The sequence below is a fragment of the Bos indicus genome, chromosome 2 (assembly GCF_029378745.1).
Source record: "Bos indicus isolate NIAB-ARS_2022 breed Sahiwal x Tharparkar chromosome 2, NIAB-ARS_B.indTharparkar_mat_pri_1.0, whole genome shotgun sequence".
NCBI classification, from domain to species: domain Eukaryota; kingdom Metazoa; phylum Chordata; class Mammalia; order Artiodactyla; family Bovidae; genus Bos; species Bos indicus.
In genome coordinates, this window is record NC_091761.1 from 125,845,718 (window position 1) to 125,871,447 (window position 25,730).

At 55.0% G+C, this 25,730-nt stretch overlaps 1 protein-coding gene across 1 annotated transcript in view; it reads left to right on the forward strand.

Annotated features, from left to right (window-relative positions):
• Positions 1 to 25,730, forward strand: part of SLC9A1 (solute carrier family 9 member A1) — a 52,072-nt gene that overhangs the window by 19,491 nt on the left and 6,851 nt on the right. Inside the window, exons 2-5 of the mRNA XM_019980388.2 lie at positions 18,907 to 19,367; positions 22,629 to 22,879; positions 23,807 to 24,024; positions 25,165 to 25,367. Of these exons, the coding sequence (XP_019835947.1) occupies positions 18,907 to 19,367; positions 22,629 to 22,879; positions 23,807 to 24,024; positions 25,165 to 25,367 (1,133 nt within the window). The remainder of the gene's footprint in view (positions 1 to 18,906; positions 19,368 to 22,628; positions 22,880 to 23,806; positions 24,025 to 25,164; positions 25,368 to 25,730) is intronic.

Consider the following 25,730-nt stretch of genomic DNA (forward strand, 5'->3'; position numbering starts at 1 on the left):
CCCAGAGTCACCCCCCCAAAAACCCCCGCTTAGAACCGATCACTCTTCACAGTTCAATGTGTCTGCCTGGACTTTTCCCTACAGTTGTGTGATGTTCTTTTTAATAAAAGTAGTTTCACGATAATAATCATGCTGTCCATAATATTTTGTGACTTCACTTTCGTCATTAAATCTGCTCTTTTAAGAGTCCCCTTATCCGCCTCAGTGGAGCAGTTTCGAGAGAGACAGGCTAGGTGAACTCTTGAACTGGTCTCTCGGGCCTTCCACTCTAGCCTGGCCTGACTGCCCTCGACTTTCCTCTGTGTGGAGCCCAGGGTGCAAGGTCTGGCTCAGTTGTGCCCTATGTGAGTATGTTCTTGGGCATAAGTGCCTTGAGCTTTGTTTTTTTTTCTTTTTTTTCCTATCTTTGACTTGGGAGAATCCATACTTGCCTCAGAAGGACGCCGTGATGTTCATATGAGACCGAGTATGGGGAAAGGACAAAGCAAGATGGAAAGTGACGCATGTGTGCTGTTTATCATGTAAAGTCAGGGGCTGTCAGAGGTAGAGGAGGCCTCTGAGAAGCTCACTCAGCCCATCATCCGGCACGCTGAGGAAACAGTGGCCTGGGGAAGGTCACAGAGCCAGCAAGTGATGGAGCCAGCCCCGAACCGAGGGAGGTGTTGGAGCTACAGCGTCCCAGGGGACCTCCCCCAACCTCCGTTCCACTCTCTCTGGACCAGAGCTTGGTCCACTTCCTACCTGAGGGGACTCCCTGCTAGGGAAGAAGGGTGGTCTAGAAAATTTCCCAGGCTCAGTCTCTCCCCTGGTTCCTGGCTGAGGCCACTGGGTGCTAGAAATTCCAGGCAGTGGTCTGGTTCCCCACCCTTCCCTGGTTCAAGAGTGCAGAGATGCAGGAGGGTGGGGGACAGAGGAGCCTTGGATGGGAAGGAGACGCAGCCCTGGTCTGGGACCTGAAGACCCGGGGCTCTGTAGCTCCCAGGGCTCTCCATGGGGCTCTGCCCCATGGAGCTCGCTTCTTCCCCCTTAGAAGCCAAGCTAGCACCCCTGCCCCTGTCCTCTCAGACAGACAAGGCCTGGATCTGAGTAGTCAGCTTGTAGCTCATTGTCCAGGTCTCCTGAACCTTCACCCTCACAGCTTCTACAGGAGAGTTGTAGGAGGTCTCCCAGGCTGGGGAGATTACAGCCTAGGCTGAGGTCAAGAATCTGGAAGCAAAGGCCTGACCAGCGTGGGCTGGGCCTCTGTCTCACCACCCGGCTCCTTCCCAGGAAGCATTTAGTGTGATAAGATATGGGCCCAGGTGGGCTGCACTTTGCTTGGTGTTACCGCCTGCAGTGCCAGGCACACAGTGGCGCAAGTGCCTCCTGTGCTCTGGCTCCTGCCTGTCTAGGAGGCACGGCTCATTGTGAAAGCACCCCGGGTGGTGATATCAGGGAGCCGGGCAGGCCCTTCCTTGGGAGTGCCCTGTTGGTCCAGGGTGGAGCCTGGGGACAGCCTCTGAGCCCTGGTATCTGCCTTCAGGGCGAGGTCGTGGAGTGCCACGTCTTCTAGTGGCGGTGACTGGTGGCGTCACAGGAGTCCGGCCCAAAGAGTAGGGGGCACCTCCACCTGGTGCCCGAGCCTTGCCCTCCAAGGCCCTCTCTGCCTTCCTCAACTCAGTGGGCCTCACCTGACCCTGTGAGGTGGTGGAGGTGTCCCCATTTGTAAAGGAGGACCCTGCGGTCTGGAGAGGTTAACTACTTACCCAGGGTCACACGCACCAGAAAGCAGAGGAACTGAGTGACTTTGAAGTGTAGGAAACCAGAGTGAAAGAGCCCCTGAAGTTCCCTGGTCCTTTCCCTCCACAGGGGAGCAAACCAAGGCCCTTAGTTCGGGCAGTGTGGGGCCTGGCATTCAGGGACAGTTTTCTGTCTTTTCCACTGGTAACAACAATAGTTATTCCATTCCAAGGCCCCCAGCCTGCTCCTTGGAACATTCTGAGATTGTTCCTGGAGAAGGAAGTGGCAACCCACTCTAGTATTCTTGCCTGGAGAATCCCAGGGACAGAGGAGCCTGGTGGGCTACCGTCTATGGGGTCGCACAGAATTGGACACGACTGAGGCGACTTAGCAGCAGCAGAGATGGTTGCAGTGAGGTCCATTCTTCAGAGAATTGAGAAAACAGTATCCAGATCATTTTCTCTGTGGCTCAGATGAGGAACCTGGCTAAGAGCCACCCTGGAGGATGAGCCGCCGTCAGCTCCGGAGTCAACCTCCTGGGCTGGAGTCCTGTTTGGTCTTGCCACTCACCAGCGAGGAGGCCTTGGGCAAGTAACCTAGCCTGTCCGAGCCTCAGGTTCCACATCTGGGAATGGATATGACAGGGCCTCCCTCACAGGGTAGCTGTGAAGGCTAAGGAGCCCTCAGTGAGGCTGTCATCATGAGCATCCCCGTCTCCTGGGGAAGCTGGGCCGCTGAGCTCGTTAGAAAACCAGGGCTCCACCTGGAGTTCCAGGCCTTTTGTCGCCCAGGCATGCCCACTTACGTCCCGTGTGAAGGGTCATCCGATTGGCCCTGCCCACGGGGAGGCAGGTGCTATGGAGCCTTTCTCTGTGCCTTCCTGGGTGCGGTGCGCTGCCTTCTACGGGACGGGCCGGCGGCAATTAGACAGCTCGGCAGCCTCTCAGTCTGCCTGGGCCCTTGCCCCTCCGTGCCTGGCTCCTCACCGAAGGACTCCCGGCCTCCAGCCAACCGCATCTGAGGATGTGCACAACCTGTGCCCTGAGGACCAGAATGACAGCAGGAAGCCGTTACGCGTCCTTTCCTATCCAGCAGCCTGGCTTGAGGGCAGAGCTCAGCTTCCAGGGTCCGGCAATCCTGGAATCAAACGCCAATTGTCTTGCTGGCTGGCTGTGTGCCGCCTGGGCAAGTTCTTTAGGCGCTGAGCCTCAGTTTCTCCCCCTCAAAAATGGGAACAGTAGCTGTCTCAGGTATTGCTGAGGTGAAATGAGAACGCACAGGGCTTGGTGTGAGTCTCCCTTCCTGTGCTGGTGGCAGCTGGAGGGCTGCAGCACGCCCCTCCGAGGCAGTGCGCGCAGGTCCACCCCAGGACTGAAGGTGCCTCTGCAAGGGTCCCATTCCTCTTCACCAGGGTACCAGACAGCTCCTGGTTCTCCCGCAAGCACAGCAGATGCAGAACAAGGGCATGTGAGTGCCGCCAGGGGTCCTGGAGGGAACCAGAGGTCTAGAGTGGGTGGGTGGCTCCCCCCCATAAGGAGTGACAGAGCTGGCTGTGAACTGAGGCTTCTGCTCCCAGCACAGGGGGACAGAAAGCCAGGGCTCGGAGATGGAGGCAGCCTGGTTGAGCCATGGCTCAGGAGTCAGAAAAGACTAGCTCTGGGGCCCTGGGTTAGGTCCCTTCACCTCTCTCTGCCTCCATTTCCTTTGCAGAAGGAGGATGGCAGTACCTGTGTAGAGAACTTTCAGGAGGATCAGGCAGTTAATGTGGACAAAGCATCACAACGGAGCACTAGGAAAGGGTAGTTAAAAGAAAAAAGGTGGGAGTCATGTGAGGGGTGGTACCATGTTCCGGTGAGGACTGGATTTGGGATGTTGAGTCCTGGGTGTGGAGTCTGGCACTGCCATCACGTTGCAGTATGACCTTGGCCAAGTCCCTGCCCGTCTCTGGGCTTCCTTCTTGGCATCTGTGAAGTGGAGGGGTCAGATTGAGATGGTCTGGGGAGATCCTGCCTCCTGTGACCTCCCTGGCTTTTTTGCTGCCCCTCTTCTTCCCCAGGAGAGGCCCGAGTCACTTTGTTTCTGGAGCCCTGGGCCTTCCTGGCACCAGGACCGAGGCCTGCAGCCGGCCGTGTCCTCATCTCTGCAGTGTCCTCTAAAGGGCAGCCTCCTCTGAGCATGCTTGGCTCTGTGTGTCTCCGGGCTCCTGGAGGCCTGGGGCGGCACACTGTCCCCGGTGGAATGGGGAGAAGGCTGGGAGAGGCCCACCCGCACGCCCTCTGTGTCCCCCTCCTTGCTGACGGTCAGCCAGCTGGGATGTTTTCAGGAGAAGCGTGTGGACACTTTCAGGGCAGACCCTAGACCGGTCGTCGGGCATCTTAGGGGGGACCTCTGGCCTCCCCACCCCAGCAGCCTACCTCAGGGATACGGCTGCTGAGGGTCCAGGGAGCCCCGGTCTTCACGGCCCAGCCACATCCCCAGCGCCCCAGATCTGTGTTCAGGTAGCCTGGCAGGACATTCTGTGGATCTTATAGGGAATGAGAAGTAAACCCAGTGGGGGCTCTAGAGGGCCTCTCTTCAGCCTCCCGTCAGCACCTCCAGAAACTCCTGCCAGCCGGGCTCAGCCTGAAATTGATGCTGACAGGGACAGGGCACCCTGCTGTGCTTCGGAGGGGCTGCCCCAGGATGTGGCCCCGTCTCCTGGGCGGCTGTGCTCTGGTGCCAGCAGGCCCTCTCCAGCCTGGGACTGGGGCGCAGCGTGGAGACCGGGCCCTCCGCTGAGCTCTTTCTTTGGCAGTCCCTTGTTCAAGATGTATCATCGCCTCGGACCCTCAGAACAGCTCTTTGACATAGACATGATTGTGAACCTCGCTTTTCAGATGAGGAGACAGAGACTCAGAGGGGCGAGTGCCTGCAAGTAGGTGGCAAAGCCAGGAAACAGATTACTGGGTTCTCAGGACCAGGCGCCCCGCCTCCCTGATTTGTGTTGAAACTCGAGACAGAACCCGGGTGTGACACCCCTGTTTGTTTTTCCAGCGTCTCCCTCCCAGCCCACTAGCTCCCAGCCCACACCTGAACCACCTCCCCTGGCCCAGCCCTGCTTGGAGCCCAGGACCAATCCCTCTGCTTCAGTCTCCCAGGGAGCTGGCTGCTGGGGCCCCCGAGAGAAGCCGCCTCTGGCGCAGACCCGCTGCCCGACCAGGGTGGGTCCTGCTCCCACCAGGGCCTGACTATGAGGCTTGGCAGTGATGACCGCGGCTCCCTGGGAGTTTATTAATGCCTCTTTTACTTCCTTTTCTCACGGCCACCCTGTGCCACAGTGCTGTTGCTAGAGAGGCAGGAAGCGGGGTTCAGGGCAGTACCATGGTTTGCCAGAGATCACAGAGGAGTTCAGGTTTAGAGCTGGGACAGAAGCCAGCACCCTGGTTGGCAGCCAGGACTCTTCATGCTGCCCCGTGCCGCCTCGTGCAGTCTTGATCAGCATGAAGGCTGCTCTGGCCCAGACATCATGCTTGTTGGCATGGGCAGAGATGGTGAGCGTTGCAGAGCCCTGGCTTTGTCCATCAGCAGGGCTCACCGGTCAGACGTCAGAACTGGAAAGGCTCTTGTTATGCCTCTGAGGAAGGGGGAAACTGAGGCCAGAGAAAGGCCAGGGCTTGTTCAAAGCACCTAGTGAGGTGGTGGCAGGGTCTTGACTGGAGCCCAGGTCTGCTGATCCCCGGCCTGGCTTTGGCTCAGGTGCTTCTCCTCTCAGTGTAGCTTTCTGGTCTCTGCAGGCATTTGGAGGTGAGATGGGGGCTAGGGCTCATCCATCTGTTGGAATCTTCCAGAAGTGGAGCCAGCTGCCCCCAGAGCCTAGACTTGCTTGCTAGGCAGTTGGAGAGCTCTGCTCCACCCCAGGGTGCTGAGCCTGGGGGCAGTACCATCTCCCGCCTCCCTCCCCGAGGGGCTTATAGGCAGGACTGTCAAAGCCCTCCGGTAGCTCTGCCTGGTCCACCGGGTTGACCCAGAGTTCCCTCTCCAAGGTATTTAAGGCCTTTCACAGTCTGGCCCTGTGTGAGCACTGGACTGGGAGTCAGCGGTGTCAGCTTTGTGACCTGGCTTGGCTGCTACCCATGTGATCTTGGGTCAGTGTCTGGACCTCTCTGAACTTGTTTCCTCATCTGTTGTCTGTGTGCCCTGGGTTTTAGCGAGGACCAGAGGAGAGGCTGCTTTATGACCACTTCTTCAGATGATTATTTCCTCCTCGGCCTTCACTCTCATTTGTGCCCAGTAGAAGCGCTCTACCCACACACTCGTTCCGTCTGTTCCGCCTTTCTGGACACTGGGGGCTTTGCCTGGAAGGCCTTCCCTGTGCCTCCCTAACCCCAGCCCTTCCTTCAGGCTCAGGCCAGTTCAGCTAGTGCTTAGTGCTCACGCGCTTAGAGCCAAAATTGAAGATTAGGTTCAATTAGGACAGGAATCGTGCCCTTGGATAGTCATGCAGACTCAACAAGGAAGTTTGATGCTTGCCTGGTGCCAGGCTCTGTACTGTGTGGGAGTCAGCAGTGAGTAGGACAGGGTCCCTGCCCTTGAAGAGCAATCTGGAGGAGAGACGGCCAACCAGCCCCATGGTGTGAGCAGACTCTCTCGGTCTGCTCCGGGCTCCTGTGTCTGGGTCTCATGCGGTCCTCGCATCAACCTTGTCAGGTCACGAGGCAGAAGACCATCATCCGTTGAGCAGATACTGATGGCGAGCCTATAGCCTGCCAGGCACAACTCTAGCCGCCAGGGACACAACAGAGATTGCGGCAGTCTGCCCTGACGGAGCTCACGTTCTGGGTCACGGGGACGTCAGTGAGTGCATACAAATGGTCAGGAAATGCCAAGTGCTCTAAGAACCATAAAGCAGGTTAAGCAGAGAGAAGGGAGGGTATGGGACCTGGTAGAAAGGAGGACCTGCCATTCACCTATTCAGTTTCAGGCAGAGGAGCTAACAGGTGCAAAGGCCCTGGGGTGGAATCGTGCTTGCACTCAAGACAAAGCAAGGAGGCCAGTAGAGCCAGAAGGGAGTGAGGGTTTGCCACTGGATTGGATGTGGGTTGTGAGAGGAAGAAAGGAGTCAGGATGATTCTGACGGATTCTGATTCAGGGTCTGGGCCTGAGCAACTGAGTGATGCTGGGGAGGTGGGGACCACTGCAGGAACAGGTTTTGGGGTCAGTGCAGCTCCCGTGTCCTTGTCACCCTGCAGGTCCACCCCATGCACACCCAGACACACTGGTCTCAGGGTTCCCCCATTCCCCCGCCACCCGCCTTCTGGACTCCTCCCCATCTTCTCAGGCCCGCTCCAAGCTCTGAGAGGTCACCAAAACACTCTAGTTGAGGGGTACCTGGTCTCCCTTCTTCATCACTACCCCAGACGCCATGAAGCACAAGTGGACTCTAGCCAATCGAGCTAGGAGGGGTGGAAGGGGCCCAGATGCCCCCCCTCGCCAGCCTGCCCCACCGGAGTCCTGGTCTCCCTTTGCAGCTCCCCCTCTCCCCTGCGGCCGCTGAAAATGGGGCGCCCGGACTTGCTTTTGCACGGCTATTGTCCTGGAAATGGTAGAATTTCTCTTTGTGTTGCTGTCCTGCCACCATCTCTCTGTACTCCCCCTCTCTCTGAGTGTGGTGACATCGTGAGCAAGTTCAAGTTATATATAAAGGATTGAATTCATTATTAGGCTTCTAAGCGGAGTGACTTGCAACTGGGACTCTTAAGAACAACAGGTATTTGGTATCCTCAATTTCAGTTTTCTCTTAAGCTTGCATTTGGCAAACTACGCCCTACCTCCACCAAAAGGAACAGGAAAGAAAAATGCAGCTTTCTCAAGGCTCTAAGGTTTCTGGAAATAGAACTTCTCTCACCAAGCCTCCTGTTTTCTTCCCCACCCCAGGTGTGGGGCAGACTGGTGCTTGGAGCTCCTGCTGCTGTCTTGAAGTCCTGAGAGCATCTGGCAGGAGTCATGACAGGTCCCGGGCATGGGGATGGGTGGGAAGGGCAGAGCCCCAGCTGGGGAGCTGCATACCTGGAGCATCAGGAGACGAAGGGGATGGTAGCTTGAAACTAGACTAACCCCTGGTTCTTTTCGAGCTCGAGCATCCTGTGCTTTCCTCTCCTCCACACTCCTTAGTTGAAATCCGGGGAGCCCAGAAGGGTCTCCTTTGCCAGGGGTGTGACTCAGATTTTTCTGATGCCTGTGGTACCAGGGGGTCAGGAGAAAGCAGAAACTGAGGCCCTCTGGTCTCCTTGCCAGCACAGAGGCACGGCCTGCCTGGGGCTCTTGGTGAAGGATCTCGGAGTGTAAGAAAGCAGGCTTCAGCCCGATGCCGTTGGTGCGGTACATCCAGTACATGATGGCACAGGCAGGGCCATACTCACAGGGAGGTTGATCCACGGGCTGGGGGGCGGGGCGGCCAAGGGATGGGACCTGGAGGGTGGGGTCAACCTGGGTCTGAAACGCTGCTCTGTAGCCCTGGCTCTCTGACCTTGGGGCATATTAGTGGTCATCCCTCTGACCTTCTCTTTACTTACCTTGAAATGGGGACTGTAATAATGCCTGTTGCCGGAGGGTTGTTGAGAGAATTAAACAGGAAGCTGCAGCGTTTAGTGCAGTCTCTGCTCCATAGAAGCCAGTATAGCACTGTGTAGAATATACCATTTACACAAACATTTTTCTAAATGTTTATCTAGTCAGGCTGCCTTGGCCCTAGCTGCCGCACACGGGATCTTCGTTGAGTCATGTGAGACCTTTCGTTACCTCGTGCAGGCTCTCTAGTTGTGGCATGCGGGGTTAGTTGCCCTGTGGCGTGTGGGATCTTAGTTCCCCAGACGGGGATCAAACCTGTGTCCCCTGCATTGCAGAACAGATTGTTAACCACTGGACCGCCAGGGAAGTCTCTACACAAAAATTTAAAACTTGAGAAATACAGAAGAGTTTTGAAGTTTATGTCTCTGTTTCTGGGGTTAGGGGATTGTGGATTGGGTATTGAAAGAGGAGGATCAATGGCAGATAATTCCCCTTTGACTTAATGCACTTATATACTTTTGGGGAAAAAAAAAGTTTTAAAGGACCATGGGTTTCATTTAAAATCACCAAAGTAATATATTTCTATTTTGAAAAAAATCAAAAGTAGCTGGTGTGTATCACATGGTCCCCCATCAGGGACCCAAACCAGCCTCTAGAGTCTTTGGAGCCTGAGGTCCTACCCCACCCCCTCCGACCGGCTGCCTGGAGGCCTCTCCTTCGCCAGGCCCTCCGGCTGCCCGCTGGAGCTCTGTGTCTTGTCAACACACGCAGGCTGTTTACTGCCAGTCCCCAGCCCGTGTCCCTACTTCCCCTGCCCCGTGTGAGTCATCATCCACCTCCCTGTGTGGGGACACTCCATCCAGCACCTTTCCTGTGGGGGTGGGGAAAAGCTGCCGGAGGGAAATTCGTTCAGCACATGTTTATGGGGGGCTTCGGCGACTGGGGAGACTGGACTAGGTCCCTGGAGGTGCTGCCCCAGTGCAGGGTGAGGGGGGTGGGGTGGAGGTGGGTCCCAAAATGGGTCTTGAGACCCGCAGAGAAGTCTGGTGGAGTGAAAGCCAGGGCAGGAGTAGAGCCTGGGTCAAGGCCAGGTCCAGGGCTGAGGGTTAGGGGTCCCTCTGAGCCCTGCGGTGTCGGCTCCAGTCCCTTGACTCAGGTCCTGGCACTCCTGCCTCCTCCAGCTGTGCCAGCGCCTCCCTCACTTGCAGTCTCATTTCCAGGCTGGTTGGAGGCTTCAGAGTCCTTGGAAGGCTTTGCAGATGCCGCCCTCTCTGTTCCTTTGTTCACTGTTCCCCCATCAGCCCTCTGCCCTCCAGACCCAACTTCAATCCCACATCCTTTAGGAAGCTTCCATCATCCCCTTAACTCACTTATCCCAAGCATCACTTTTGTGGGGCCCAGGGCCTTGTGCTGGGCTGCCAGGGGGACGAGAACACCAGCTGCAGAGCTCCCACCCCTCAGCTTGCAGGAGCACCTGACTCAGCCTGGGCTTTCAGGGAAGGCTTCCTGGAGGAGGTGACACCTGCACTAGGTTTGGAAAGGTGGGTAGGAGTTCAGAGTGAAGGATTGCCCTCTGTGTGTGCAGAGCTGGGATTTGGGCACTTCCAGCAACTGGAGTACAGGAGTTGATAGGTACGGGAGGTTAAGGGCTAAGGATTAACTGGCCCAGAATCCTGATCACAGCCTCTCTTGTCAGGTCTCCAGGTGGGCCCGGCAGTCACAGTATCTCTCTGCTTATTGCTTTCAAGTCTCCTTGACCCCCCGCCCCCTCTGTCCCATTTCTGTCCTTCAGTTCAATTCAGTCGCTCAGTCGTGTCCGACTCTTTGCGACCCCATGAATAGCAGCACGCCAGGCCTCCCTGTCCATCACCATCTCCCGGAGTTCACTCAGACTGACAGCCATCCAGCCATCTCATCCTCTTTCGTCCCCTTCTCCTCCTGCCCCCAATCCCTCCCAGCATCAGAGTCTTTTCCAATGAGTCAACTCTTCGCATGAGGTAGCCAAAGTACTGGAGTTTCAGCTTTAGCATCATTCTTTCCAAAGAAAACCCAGGGCTGATCTCCTTTAGAATGGACTGGTTGGATCTCCTTGCAGTCCAAGGGACCCTCAAGAGTCTTCTCCAACACCACACTTCAAAAGCATCAATTCTTCGGTGCTCAGCTTTCTTCACAGTCCAACTCTCGCATCCATACATGACCACTGGAAAAACCATAGCCTTGACTAGACGGACCTTTGTTGGCAAAGTAATGTCTTCGCTTTTCAGTATGCTATCTAGGTTGGTCATAACTTTTCTTCCAAGGAGTAAGCATCTTTTAATTTCATGACTGCAATCACCATCTGCAGTGACTTTGGAGCCCCCCAAAACTAAAGTCTGACACTGTTTCCACATCTATTTCCCATGAAGTGAGGGGACCAGATGCCATGATCTTCGTTTTCTGAATGTTGAGCTTTAAGCCAACTTTTTCACTCTCCTCTTTCACTTTCATCAAGAGGCTTTTTAGTTCCTCTTCACTTTCTGCCATAAGGGTGGTGTCATCTGCATATCTGAGGTTACTGATATTTCTCCCAGCAATCTTGATTCCAGCTTGTGCTTCTTCCAGCCCAGCGTTTCTCATGATGTGCTCTGCATATAAGTTAAATAAGCAGGGTGACAATATACAGCCTTGACGTACTCCTTTTCCTATTTGGAACCAGTCTGTTGTTCCATGTCCAGTTCTAACTGTTGCTTCCTGACCTGCATATAGGTTTCTCAAGAGGCAGGTCAGGTGGTCTGGTATTCCCATCTCTTTCAGAATTTTCCACAGTTTCTTGTGATCCATACAGTCAAAGGCTTTGGCATAGTCAATAAAGCAGAAATAGATGTTTTTCTGGAACTCTCTTGCTTTTTTGATGATCCAGCGAATGTTGGCAAATTTGATCTCTGGTTCCTCTGTCTTTTCTAAAACCAGCTTGAACATCAGGAAGTTCACGGTTCACGTATTGCTGAAGCCTGGCTTGGAGAATTTTGAGCATTACTTTACTAGCATGTGAGATGAGTGCAATTGTGTGGTAGTTTGAGCATTCTTTGGCATTGCCTTTGAGCTATTTGAAATAGCTCAACTGGAATTCCATCATCTCCACTAGCTTTGTTCTTAGTGATGCTTTCTAAGGCCCATTTGACTTCACATTCCAGGATGTCTGGCTCTAGGTGAGTGATCATACCATCATGATTATCTTGGTCGTGAAGATCTTTTTCAGTTCTGTGAAGACCTACAAGACCTTTTAGAACTAACACCCAAAAAAGATGTCCCTTTCATTATAGGGGACTGGAATTCTGTCCTTACTTCTCATGTGTTGATCATCTCCGAAGTTTGTTTGCCACATCACAAGGTACAAGGTGCTTCTGTGTCCAGTCCCTTGATTCTCACTTGTCTGCACACGAGGAAACCGAGGCCCGTCTGTGATTTCATGATTTGTCCAAGCCTCCTGATTACTAAAGGGCAGAGCCGGGCCTGAAACCCACGTTTTGATCTGACCAAGTCCTCTTTTCCCTATGCCTCAGGGAGCCCAGCGTATGCTGCTGTATTCTCCGCTGATTTATTAGCTAATTTCCCACCCAGACTGGATGTTCCCAGAGGGTGGGACACTGTCTCCCCTGAGACGGGGACTGAAAGAGGCCAGAGATAGAGGTGCCGTTTGGAAGAATGATGGGGGAAGGCACAGACAGAGACTGACTCCCCCGGTGTGGGGGACGATTCCTCTCCAGGTACTTGGAACACATTTATTTTTGGCTGTTTTGCAGGGGAGGCACATTGCAGACTTGACTTCTCTTTCCTCTGATGCTCACAGGCTTAGTTTTCATTGATGCAGCCTGCCACAAAGACTAGAGATGGGGAGACCTGGGTTCTGATTCTGACTCTGCCACTTCCCGGCTCTGCAGCCTTGGGGAAGTCACTTCACCTCTCTGAGCCTCGGTTTCTTCATCTATTAAATGGGGGTCAAGATATGAGATAAAATGAGAGGAGATGTGAAAGTCTTGCATCCAACCCTCTTAAGTGTCCAGTGTTTTTCTCCTTCTCTATGCTAGAGATTATATCTTAAAGTGAATTATGATCTTACTGGGTGGGCATATTTTTAAAAAATTGTCTTCACAGTTACCCTGCTCACTGGGTTCTCAGGTTACTCATCATCACCCCAGTGACAGGAGGGACCAAGACTCAAAGACATGTGTAACAGGTACTGTGCCAAGTGATTTATATACACCATCTCATTTAATCTTGGCAACTCTCCTGTTTGGGTATTGGCAAAGGCTTGGTGAATTCAGCCTTGCTATTTGTCTTTTTCTTTCCTTATTTTTCATTCATCCCATTATCCATACATCCATTTGCGGGGTACTTGTAATACAGACCCTGCTGCTGCTGCTAAGTTGCTTCAGTCGTGTCCGACTCTGTGCGACCCCATAGACGGCAGCCTACCAGGCTCCCCCGTCCCTGGGATTCTCCAGGCAAGAACACTGGAGTGGGTTGCCTTTGCCTTCTCCAATGCATGAAAATGAAAAGTGAAGTCGCTCAGTCGTGTCCGACTCTTAGCGACCCCATGGACTGCAGCCTACCAGGCTCCTCCACCCATGGGATTTTCCAGGCGAGAGTACTGGAGTGGGGTGCCATTGCCTTCTCCAATACAGACCCTAGAATGGCTTTTTTCTTCCTTCTCTCTCTGGCAAACTTCTCTTGATCCTTCAAAGCCTAATTCAGATGATCCCTGCTCTGGGAGCATCACCTACTCTTGAAATCTCAGAGTCTCTTCCATCTCCTTCCTCTTTCCCACACTTCACATCTGAAAGTCAGTTTTGTCTCAGTTCATAAATAGTTAATGCCCACTCTATGCTGACAGCTGGAGACCCAGATGACTTAAAAAGTTCGCACCATTGCAGAGCTTAAAGTGATGTCCATCCTAAATGATGGACAAGTGTAACAGGTCATAATAACATAGTGTGATTCACATTAAACCTGGTTTAAGCCTGGTTTTGAAGATTATAACAATAATAGAACCACTTTTTGCCAACATTGAAGGTAGCAGTGTTTGCCATTCTTTACCCTTATTAGGTCCTCTTAGGTTCCAGAAACCTTCTGAAACAGGCTTTTACATGGACGGGGAAACTGAGGGTAGGAGATGTAACTTGCCCAAAGTCACCAAACTAGTCAGTGACTACATCTGGCTTGTAACCCAGGGCAGAGTGGCGAGTGCCACACGTCTTTGTCTCTGCCGGTCTGGCTGCAAGCCTACTGAGGCAGCAGCTGCATCTGGACCTCAGAGCTGACTTGATGGTGGGAAGACTCAACACTGAGAAGAGTCAGAGCCCCTCTGATTCTCCTGCCCTAGGAGTTTAGGAGAAGACTGACCCCTTCCGGCTGAGAGGGGGCAGCCTTAAAAGATGGAAGGGTTCCCTAAGGTCTTTCCTTGAGCAGAACAGCTGCGGCAAGACTTCCCTGGAGAAGAGCTCATGGAAAGAAATACCACCTCCGGTCCCCTGGGAACTGCTTTGGGGCTCTTCAGTCCTGAGTTCTGAGGCGCCCCTTAGAAACAAAATAAGAATAAAACCAGGGATAATGTGGCAAGTGGCTGAGAACCCAGAGTGGCGCCAGACTGCCTGGATTTGAATTGGTTGCCAGCCACTAAACTTCGAGCAAGTTGCTTCGCCTTTCTGTGCCTCAGTTTCCTCACTGCGGGGCTGATGGCTGTGACGGCCAGAGCCTGGTGAGGTACAGGTGAGTTAGACATAGCAGAGCAAGCTGCTGTGAACTGTCGAGCGCCAGGCTCTCCTTGGGAGGGATCAGCTTTCATTACTGTAGCGGAGCCTGGTTGCTGGGGCAGTTGAAGAGGGAGTTAAAGACATGGAGTCGTTGTGCAACCGGGAATCCCTTGGGACCTGGCCGAGTTGCAGCCCCAGAGCAGTCCTCAGGCCAGGAACTAGGGCGGTAGAGCCCCTCATGTGCCCCTGGGTCCCTGCTGACCCAGCTCTGGGGGGCCAGGGAGGCCCCTCTTCCTGGCACACCCCTCTGACTGCCAGGCCCGGGGAGAGATGCGGCCAGTGGGGTTGAGCTATTCCTTCACCCTGGCAACCAAGGGTGACGTGGGACAGTCTTGCCTGCTTGCTGCACGGCGCCCAGTCTCAGCAGATGGGGACGGTCTGGGATGTAAATAAAACGTCCTCACAGTGAAGTACAGAGAGGCTGCTGGGGACCAAGAGCCCCTCATCAGTCTGCAGCTAAGTCGCGTGCCGGTTCAGTTTACCTGTGTGTGTCAGAGAAAGAGTATGTGTGTGTGTCTGTAAGACAGAGAGGGCAGGTGAGCATGAATGTCTCAGAGCGTGCATGTCAGAGACAGCAAGAATGTAGGTAATTGTGTGCATGTGTGTAAGAGAACGAGTGTGTCGTCAGAGTCTGTGTGTGAGAGCATGTCAGAGAGTGAAAGCGGGGGGAATGTGCGTGAGAGAGTGTGTGTGTCAGACAGTGGGCAGAGTGAGTGTGTGTCAGAGCTAGAGTGAGTGTGCATGTGTGTGTGCCCCCCATTGCCCAGCTGTCACCCACTCCGGGCAGAGTGAGAAACACCACTCCCCTGCCCCCACCTCTTCACCTAAAAAGGGAAGCCAGCCCCAAAGTCGGCGGTTTCGCCCCGTGGCCGGGAGATGTTGAATTCCAGACCTCTTCCTCCCGTCCTTGCTCTGGGAGGTCTGGGGGCTCCAGCAGGAGGCCGTGTGGCTCGAGCGATCCCTGGACTTGAGCTTCACGGGTCCTCATGGGGGGACCGGCCGTGACCTGACAGATCGCCACCCCTCTCTGCATCTCAGTTTCCCCAACCATGTGATGGAGGATCTAGGTGGCTTCTGAGGTCCGCGTCGGCTCTCACGGCTTGGGTCTGAGTCTTGTGGCCTCTGCCCCACCCCTGATTCCATCCTGGTGACATCACCACTGTCACAAGTTCAGGCCCAGAAGTTTTGCCTCATTTCGTGGCATCCTGAGGTCCTGTCTCAATGCTAGGTCTTGGTCAAGGGCCCAGAGGCCCAACTGTCCCCCTTTCACTTCACTCAGTTTCTGGGGTACAGGGTTGGGACAGCAGGTGGAGGCAGGGCCTCTGGAGAGGGACAAGTCAGAACAGGCCATCAGGCCCCCTTCCGCTTTGCCTGATGACAGAATCCGCCCCTCCCCCAGAAGCTATTTTCCAGTAATGTGCAGCCTACCCACAGGCCAGGAGCCAGGGTGGATCCCGGACTTTCCTCCCCTCCCATTCCCTTGCCCATCAGGGCTCGTGATTCTGCTCCCCGAGAGGCAGGGCTGACACAGGAAGACCTGGGGGTTTCTGCTCTGGGGACAGGGCACCAGCCCCAGGTACTGTGAGGACCGACTCACTTGAAGTGAGATGCTCTGAGCTAGAGTCGAACTCCTCCCCTGCACTCTGGGAAGGCTACTGAACCTTGCCAAACCTCAACTGTCTCTTCTTCAAAATGGGGACAATACCTATCCCACAGGGCTAGGTATTGTGAGGACTAAAGACGTGACATATGCCTGGCTCCTGGTGCACCTTTAGGAGTAATGAATGTTCTTCATGTTATTGCTCTTGGAGTGTTACGCACACACACAATCATCCCTCTGCTCCCCCAGTGGGCTGAGGCTTACTGGTCTCTGGTGCATTGCCTGGCACTTCCTGCAGCCAGGAAAGCTCTGTGGATCGGATGGATGGCATAGAGGGTGGTGAGGCAATTTCAAAGCCTAGCAGTCTGGGTGGAGGTGAACACTGTCCTCCACTTGCCCTGAGCTGCCTCTTTAGACTCTGTTTACTCCTGTGGCAGCTCTTGTTGCTCAGCTTCTGGGGTGGCGGTGGGGCGTTGAGGAAGTCAGCTGGCTGTCTGACTACTGATCAGCATGGGGGTTTCTACTGATCGGAAAATGCAAAGGGCTTGGCCAGGACCCACGTGAATCTCTATAACCTGTCTAGGGAGGGATGTTCCTCTTCCTTCCCAAGCTTCCCAAACCCCCATGCTGTCCGTCTTCCCTCAAGGCAGATACAGGTCCCAGGTGTGGTGCCATTGTCCTGTTTCACTGCGTCTGCCTGCGTTGTCTGACCTCACTGGGTGTTGGGGAGAAAGAGGAATCCAGGTCATGACTGTGGGTCAAAGGTTATGATGGGGGACACACCAGAGGACTCCTGCTCTAGCCCAGGCAGGCCGGGGTGGTCAGGGAATGCTTCCTGGAAGAGGAGGAACCAGAAGGATATGGTGTCAGCCACATACAGTGTGGGTAGAGGAACAGTGTTCTGGGCAGGCAGACTGGACTGGGCAAAGTTCTGCAGGCCAAAGAGGGTGTACCTCACTTGAGCGAATTGAAAGGAGTTTGTCAAGGTTGAAACATAAGAATACGCAGTCGGGGGAATTCCTCGGTGGACCAGTTGTTAGGATTCAGTGCTTTCACTGTGAGGGCCTGGGTTCAATCCCCGGTCAGGGAACTAAGATCCTACAAGATGCATGGTGAGGTCAAAAAAAAAAAAAGAAAGTAGGGAGCATGAGACATGAGCAAGACCTGATGATGAAGGGCGTGCTGAAAGTTTGGACTTTAATCTTTAGAGCAAGGGAGACTTGGACTCAACCTGACTTAGCCCTTCGCAGTGTACCAGCCACACGAACCCTGAGGGTTACTGACAGACAAAGACGGATGGGCATGGCAGGGTAAGAGGAGTGGACTTTTCCGCAAAAGTGGTGACTTTCTATTTTTGCCTCACTACCCGGCATGTGAAATCTTAGTTCACTGACCAGAGATTGAACCCACACCCCCTGACACTGGAAGCCAGAGTCTTAACCACTGGACCACCAGGGAAGGCCTAAAAGCTGTGACTTTGGGTCAGGTCTGTTTTGAAGTGTCCTGGCCTAGAATGGGGATGTGTTTTTTTTTTTTTTCCAACATGATTCGATTGTATCTTCTGGGTGCTTGGCCCTGTCACATCCAGGCCCTGGGTGCTTGGCTCTGGGCCTGGATGGTATACTGAGTCCTGACTTGTTGCTGGCACCACCCCGATCAGTACCTGAGAGCAGGAGGGCTCTGGGCCTGGGGAGCGATGTTCCTCTTCCTTCCCAGGCTTCTCCAGGGGTAAAGAGAGAAGAGGCCTGGCCAGACAGGTTATAGAGATTCACGTGGGTCCTGGCCAAGCCCTTTGCATTTTCCGATCAGTAGATACTTGTTGAGCGCCTCCTGTATCCCCGACCCTGGGGACATAATCATAAACAGAGATGGAATCTGCCTGCAGAGAGTTTACAAGCTAAGGAGGGGAGGAGAGCGAGAGCTTCCACCTCGAGCAAAGTGGCAAGCGGACCATCCTAACCAGGCGGACCTTGGGGGTTATGTCCCAGGTCTTCTCCACCCACCTCCTCACCCAAAACAAACCAGAGACCCATGAGCAGCTTGGGGGCGGAGCTGGCATTGAGAGGGGCCCTCTCTGAAAGGGATTTTTGCCACTTCCCTGCTTGGTGTTTGGAAACAAGGGGGCCGGCTGCAGAGGGTGGCCTACCGCTGCTGCTGGCCAGGACCTGGCTTGGGGAGACAGTTGGTGGGTCTCAGGCAGAGGGGCATTTTCACCTTAATGGGGAGAAAGGAGGGAGTGACTTAAAGAAGGGGGCATTTGATAGAAGCTGGTGGGGTCAGACCTGGGTTCTGTCCTGGTTCTACTATTGATGAGCTGTGTGACCTTGGGTGAGTCCCTTCCCCTCCCTGAGCTTCAGTTGCCCCTTCTTTAAAGTGGGTGGAATTGGGTGAGAAAGAGGACGGCAAACAGGTTTTGTCTCACGCGCAGAACCCATTGATTGCTGTCGGCTTCCTGAGCATCTCTCTGGGCTCAGCGGGAAAGCACTCGAAGCTGGGATTGGAAGTCGCTGCGTGCGTGCTGCACGTTTGCAGGCCCCGGGCAGTATGATCCCCAGGTTCCTTCCTGCGCTGATAGTCTTTGATTCCTCTGTGCTCCTTCCTGTCTCCTGTGTCACTTCTCCACCGACCATTGTCTGCCTTTTGCTTCTACGCCTCCGTGATGGGGAACTTGATGTCTTCCCTTAAACAGAATTCTTCGATTGTTATGCCTGGTCTTGAGCTTACATCCATCTCCATGAACTTGTGCCTGGACAGATGACTTGGGTTCAGGTGTTAGGTAATGCCCTCAGGATTGCAGATGGAAGTTGTGAGAGGGGAAGGCACCAGAGAAGGACCCCTACCCTAACCTGGGCAGACGGGGCAGTCAGGGAACTGGGTGGTACTTGGAGCCTTGGTAATCGGTGTATAATTTCTGCTTTCTGAAGGCATACAGACCTGCTTCTTTCTCCTACTTTATGACAGTGACAGGGAGCCTCTGTATGTCCTTTGAAAAAAGCACTTCAACAACATCATCATGTAGTTTACACATCAGTTACGTATAAACATAACCCATAACTGCATTATATTAGCCTGTGAGGCTGGTGTTATCAGCTCTAGGCGAGGAGGCTGAGGCTCAGAGAGTAACAGAGCGGCCCCCTGAGACCAAGCCTGAGCCCCTCTTGGTCCTACCCCTAGCCTTCAGCCCCAGCCATATTCTGTTCTCCTGGCTCCCCTCAAGCCCACGGCCTTCCGTTATCTCACCCTCTGCAGGTTTCCACGTGATCCCCACCATCTCGAGCATCGTCCCGGAGAGCTGCCTGCTGATTGTGGTGGGGCTGCTGGTGGGGGGTCTGATCAAGGGCGTGGGCGAGACGCCCCCCATCCTGCAGTCGGAAGTCTTCTTCCTCTTCCTGCTGCCGCCCATCATCCTGGATGCTGGCTACTTCCTGCCGCTGCGGCAGTTCACGGAGAACCTGGGCACCATCCTGATCTTCGCCGTGGTGGGCACGCTGTGGAACGCCTTCTTCCTGGGTGGCCTCATGTACGCCGTGTGCCTGGTGGGTGGCGAGCAGATCAACAACATCGGCCTTCTGGAGAACCTGCTGTTCGGCAGCATCATCTCGGCCGTGGACCCCGTGGCTGTGCTGGCCGTCTTCGAGGAGATTCACATCAACGAGCTGCTCCACATCCTTGTGTTTGGGGAGTCCCTGCTCAATGACGCCGTCACTGTGGTGAGAGGCAGGGGCCACGCCCCGGGGCACGCAAGACCCAGACCCAAGCCCAGGTCCAGAGTGAATCCCACATCCCCCGGCTCACGATAGTAAGACAGCAAGTGTCCAGCCCTGCCTGCTATGTGTGGCCATCGTGCTGGGCACCGGCAAGGATTATCTCAGTTATCCTCCTGACTACGTTAAGAGGTGCTTCTTAGTCTCACTTTGCAGAGAAGGAGTCAAGCTTAATGAGGTTAAATAACTCAGTAGAATAGATAGAACTGAAATTAGAAGCCAGGTCTATCTGACTGCAGGGCCTGAGCTCGGCCTGACCAGGTCGTATGCTCTGTCCCTGATGCACTCTGATATGATCTTGGTTAAATGACTGATCCTCTTTGTACCTCAGTTTACCCTTTATAGACCAGTTAGTCTCTGAGGGGCATTTTGGCTTTCTTGGTAGCTGTATCTTAAGCTAGGGCTTCCCAGGTGGCTCAGTGGTAAAGAACCCACCTGCCAATGCAGGAAATGCAGGTTCAATCCCTGGGTTGAGAAGATCCCCCAGAGGAGGAACCCACACCAGTATTCTTGCCTTGGAAATCCCATGGACAGAGAAGCCTGGTGGGCTGCAGCCAGAGTTGGACATGACTGAGCATGCATGCGTACACACACACACACACACACACACACACACACACACGTGTCTTAAGTTAGAGTTTAATTTGTGCAGAGTTTGGGGGCAACATTCATGGAAAGGAACCTTGTCTCTAAAACCTCCAGAAGGTGGCAAGTAAAGTGGGTCAGTCTGGGTTGGCCACTTGCTTACTGTGTGACCTTAGGCATGTGACTGTACCTCTCTGGGCTTCACCTTTGACAGCTGGGATGTGGCAGAGTAGTCAGTGCATTCCTGCCAGGTCTAGCGAGGACAGACACCCCCACCGCAGGGTCTGCACGTGGCAAGGCTGTGTATGTTTCCACATACCCTTCCTCCCAGCCGGCTTCCTCAGGAAGCAGGTACGTGTATGTGCACACCCGTGTTGTGTTGTGCAAACACCTACATCCCCCTCCTGGCTGGACCCCTCAGGGAGCAGCTGCCCGCACAGGAAAACTCACGGACCCATGTGCACGCCCTGTGCACGCTCGCACACGCACTCCCGCCTCACTCCCAGCCGCTCAGGAAGCCGCACCTCAAAGAAGCCACCGATGGTAGTGGTCGCCTGCCAACAGCCTCGGCTTCCTCTCCCGCTTCTTCCCCTGGCGCCCTGTCAGCTCCTCGTGAAGCCAGGGGAGCCGCGGGCTGGCCTATCTGTCCTGTCTCCTCGGGCACCCACCCTTGCCCACAGCTGCCACGCAGGCCTGTTTCCCCCTCTGGAGCAGGGACCGTTGTCCTGAGCCTGCCGTCCTCCCGGGGCTCTGACGGGAGTCACACTCACTCATACCTGCAAAAGCAGTGGGTGCCAGAGATGAAGCCCTCCCCAGAAGATCTGGGTGTATGTTGGGGTTCAGGCTGGCACTCTTGGGGAACAGTGGGGCGTGGCTGCAAGAGTGGATGCCCCCATCTGGCCACCGTGGGTCCATGGCCGTGCCTCCCCGAGACAGGGGCAGTGGTGGGAGTCATTGCTCGTGTTCTGTCTGATCATGTATTGTCTCAGCTAATCTACGCAGACTCCATGAAGTTAGCACGGTGATTTTTCCCAGTTTTTCGGGTGAGGGAACTGGGGCACTGGGAGATTAAGGAACTCGTCCAAGATCATAGTAGCTGATAAATGATATACCTGGGGTTCAGATGTACACAGTCTTGAGTCCAGAGTCCAGATGCTTAGCACTATGCTACTCTGCCTCTGTAGTCCCAGTGACAGTGGTGCCGGGCCAGAAGTGAGGACCTTGCCCTCTGCACCTGCCCCATCGGCCCAGGCAGTGCACTTTAGGGACCTGAGCATTTCCTCAGGCCAGGAGTAGGTTTATGTAGCCCAGGGCTGAGAACGCACTGCCAGAGCCCTGCCCCGTCTCCCAGATGGCTGTGTCCAGGCACACGGGGGACTGGCCAGTGCTTGGCATCTCCCTTCCCTGCCTGGCCCAAGTCGGGCCCTTTCTAGAGCTCTGGGCGTGGGTGTGAATGCCCCATTACCCAGATGGTAGGGCTGAAGGCTGCCCCAAGCTGTGTGGCCTCAGGCCTTGGCCCTGGAGCAAAGGTGCCCTGCTTCCACATGTGGCCCAGGTACTGGGGGCTTGGGAGGGTTTGTTTCGGGGATCCCCAGGTCTTCTTCCCCACTCCCTCTCCATTCCTTCAGCCTGGACACTCCCCGGCTGGTTTCCGGGCAGAGCTGTCTGGGAGAAGGCCAGGCAGACAGCACCGAAGAGGAGGTAGATAGAAACTCAAAGCTGGATCCCCAGGGAGGCCATCCACTGCTGGCAGGGACCAAGCTCTGGGCCCAGTTCTGTTGCTCCCAGGCGGGGGTTGGGGGGTCCTCTGGCACATCACTTCACCATTCTGAGCTTTAGTTTAGCAAGGGAACAAGCATCTTTAGCCTGCCTACCTCATGAGGCTGTTGTGTGGCAAACAGGATGACCATAATCAAAGGGCTTTACAGTGTATGAAGTGCCACTTAAAGTCTGATGGTGGTGTTACAATGACCATTTATTTCCCCAGCCCAGAGGTGGGGAAGCCGTGGAGAGCCTCTGGTTCCATAGTGCCTGAACTCGGTGGTTCATTGCAAACCCCTGGGGGCCTTGTTGAACAGAGATTTCTGGGTCCCACTTCCAGACAATCCAAGTAGAGTATGGGCTGGCCGAGTGTATTTTTAGAAAGCTTCAGCAGTTAAGAAGTCCTATTCTAGTTCATTATCTGAATTTCCCAGCTTTGTGCTAAAGGAAAGACCGAAATCCAGGCAGGGACGTGCACGATGAGCTTGGTGAATAGCAGCTAATGCTGTGATAGGCAATTTGCCCTCATTAACTAATTGAATCTCACAGTAGCCCTGTGAGGTTGGTACTATTGCCCCCATTTTCTGGACAGGAAAACTGAAGCGCAGGGAGATTGAGTCATTTGCCCCATGTGTACAGCTGGGGAGCAGCAGTCAGAATTTCAACCCAGGTGGTTTGGCTGCAGAGCCGGTTCTTTCTCTGCACAGCCCACTGCAGGCCCAAAGACCCTCTGGGCCCCAGACCCCTCTGCCACCTCTTGGCTGTGGTCAACAGAGGGGACAGAATCACCCTGGGTGACCCCCAGGAGCCATGGGGCAGGGTGCTCACCCCCCTGCCGACCAGCCTGCACACCCTTCCCAGGTCCTGTATCACCTCTTTGAGGAGTTTGCCAACTACGACCGCGTGGGCATCGTGGACATCATCCTCGGCTTCCTGAGCTTCTTCGTGGTGTCCCTGGGTGGGGTGTTCGTGGGCGTGGTCTACGGGGTCATTGCAGCCTTCACCTCCCGCTTCACCTCCCACATCCGCGTCATCGAGCCGCTCTTCGTCTTCCTCTACAGCTACATGGCCTACCTGTCGGCCGAGCTCTTCCACCTGTCAGGCATCATGGCGTGAGTCTGGGCGTGGCGTGGAGGCGGGGCCCCAACTCAGATCCCCCCGGGCTTGGAGGGTCAAAGGGAGCTCCCCAGGGCCCAGCCCCCCAGATCCAGGCTTCAGGTCTCAGGGCTGCCCAGAAGCACAGAGTGAGGCTTCTGGAAAGCCTCACCCCAGCCATTTCTTCCTTTCTTTTGTTACAAAGGGAGCCCCTTGGCAGTCTCCGGACACAGGCACTCGCGCCCACTACTCCTCTCAGCAGCTCTAGTGAGGGGGCGCGAGGCTTCCCTTGCTTTGGGGGTCCTGAGGCCCCAGCTGCATCTTGCAGTTGGGGTTGGGGGGGCGGCGGGGAAGTTGTGCTAAGGTGCTCCCGCTAGGAGAAGTCACTGGAAGTGTCAAGGCTGGATTGGGGGATGGGGATGGAGGGTGACAATGAGGAGGCTGGGCCAGCGGGAGTGAACCCCAAGTGTGGGTGCCAGGCTGGGAAGGGCTTGGGCTGCCGCCCGGAAGACAGCTCTCTGTGGGGACCCCCGGGTGTTAAGGGGACCCCACACTCTGGAGGATAAACCTGTGGCCAAAGACGTGACCCCTGTCAGGTGGAGAGGCTGTGTGGCCTCGGGGAAAAGGCCCAGGCTTAGGAGCCGGGCAGAACTTCTTTTGTTCGTGTCTTAGCTCTGCCACTCCCTGGCAGTGTGACCGTGGGCAGGTGACTTTATTTCTGCATGTCTCAGATCTCTCGTCTGGAAAATGCCAGAATACACCAGTGTCTGCAGGGTTGGCTGAGAGTATTGAGAACAGGGGTTGGAAGCCGGCAGAGGTGTCTGACCCATGAGAGGAGCTCAGGTGCCCGGCCCCTGCCTGCCTTTCTGGCGCTGGAGGCGCCCTGGGAGGGTGTGGCTCGACTTTGAACCCCGCTCCCCGCTCTTTCCTCCCCTGACCCCCAGACTCATTGCCTCGGGCGTGGTGATGCGCCCCTACGTGGAAGCCAACATCTCCCACAAGTCCCACACGACCATCAAGTATTTCCTCAAAATGTGGAGCAGCGTCAGTGAAACCCTCATCTTCATCTTCCTGGGCGTCTCCACTGTGGCCGGCTCCCACCACTGGAACTGGACGTTTGTCATCAGCACCCTGCTCTTCTGCCTCATCGCCCGAGTGCTGGGTGAGGGGCCGGGCCCGGGGAGGGGTGTGTGTGCACGTGGCAGGGGGTGTGTGCGCGTGGCAGCCGGGTGCATGCTATGTGTGGAGGTGGTGGGCTTGGCTCCAGGCTGCTCCTGGTGCCCCCGTGGGATGGGGGGCTTCCCCATTCCCTCTCCCTGCAGCACTGAGGCCCTTATGGGCCCTGGAGGGGACAGAGGGCCACGCTTCTGGGGGTAAACAGTCATGATGTGCGGGTGGAAGAGGCATCAGCAACCCTGGGACTCTGAGCCAGTCAGTATCTGAGGAGAGGACTGAGGCCCCCAGGGCCAGATCTGTGTTCAGGTCTGTGGTCTTTGCACCTCCTCTTCCCATGCGTGACTTTGGCACTTGCGGAGTCTTCTGCAGAGCCTCCCAACTGCTGCTGCCAGCCCCAGGGCACCCCTGGGCGCCAGGCCTCAGGCCCTTGGGCAGCTGCTTCACCTTCTGGATACATTGGATACCTCAGTGACCATGTGGCTTCTGCCCGTGGATCTCACCTCCTCTCTGAGGTTAGGTCTGGGCATGGCACTTAACTTGCTGTACTGTCTTAAAAACCCTTTCATCCTGGGCCTCATCCTCTGGAGATTCTGGGGCTATGGGGTTGAGATTGGACTCCATCCTCCCTCTGCAGTTTTTTTTTTTCTGGCTATGCTGCACATGCGCTCTTAGTTCCTCAACCAAGAATCGAACCCGTGCTCCCTGCAGTGCAAGCATGAAGTCTTAACCACCAGACTGCCAGGGAAGCCCTAGCATTTTTAAACAACTTTTTATTACAGAAAATATCAAACACATAGAAAAGTAGGCCCCGTGTACCTATCATATTTAATTGGTATCAACTTGTAGCCAGTCTTGTCTCATCTCTTTTCCTGGTGCCCTTCTGCCCTCCAGCTCCTGGAGGCCTCTATAATGTCTCTAAAGTGTACACAGGTTGAGGGACCTCCCTTAAAGATCCACCCAACTCTTGGATTGAGGGATTAGGAGCACCTTGGACTGAGGGACCTGAGATATGAGTTAGCTGGGTGGGTTTACCAGTGGAGGCTTCCTCCAGACAGAGAAAATCTCCCAGCTGCAGAAGCCATGAGGGGCCGGGACAACCTGACCCCTCGCTTCCCCTCCCTGGCAGGCGTGCTGGGCCTGACCTGGTTCATCAACAAGTTCCGCATCGTGAAGTTGACCCCCAAGGACCAGTTCATCATTGCCTACGGGGGCCTGCGAGGGGCCATCGCCTTCTCCCTGGGCTACCTCCTGGACAAGAAGCACTTCCCTATGTGTGACCTGTTCCTCACGGCCATCATCACCGTCATCTTTTTCACCGTCTTTGTGCAGGTGCTGGACAGGGCGGAGCAGCCCTGCCCGGGGGCCCTGACTCTGCCAGGAAAGAGGAAGCACATGACCGAGCGGGGCGGGGGGTGGGGGTGGCGGGGAACATGGGTTGTAGTTCCAGCTCCATCAATACCTCGTGTAGCCCTGGACAAGCCAGTCCACCTTTCTGGGCCTCAGTGTGCTCAATTGTAAAGGGAAAGTTTGGTCATGCGTCATTGTAGAGTGATCCTGCCCAGCTCAGTTAGGAGCCCAGGTAGCATTGAGAGGGATAGGTGCAGTCAGCAGGACCATGAAGTTCATGGTAGGGATTTAGGGAAGTGGTTTAATATCTTAGGGTCTCAGTTTCTACATCAATCAAATGGGGAC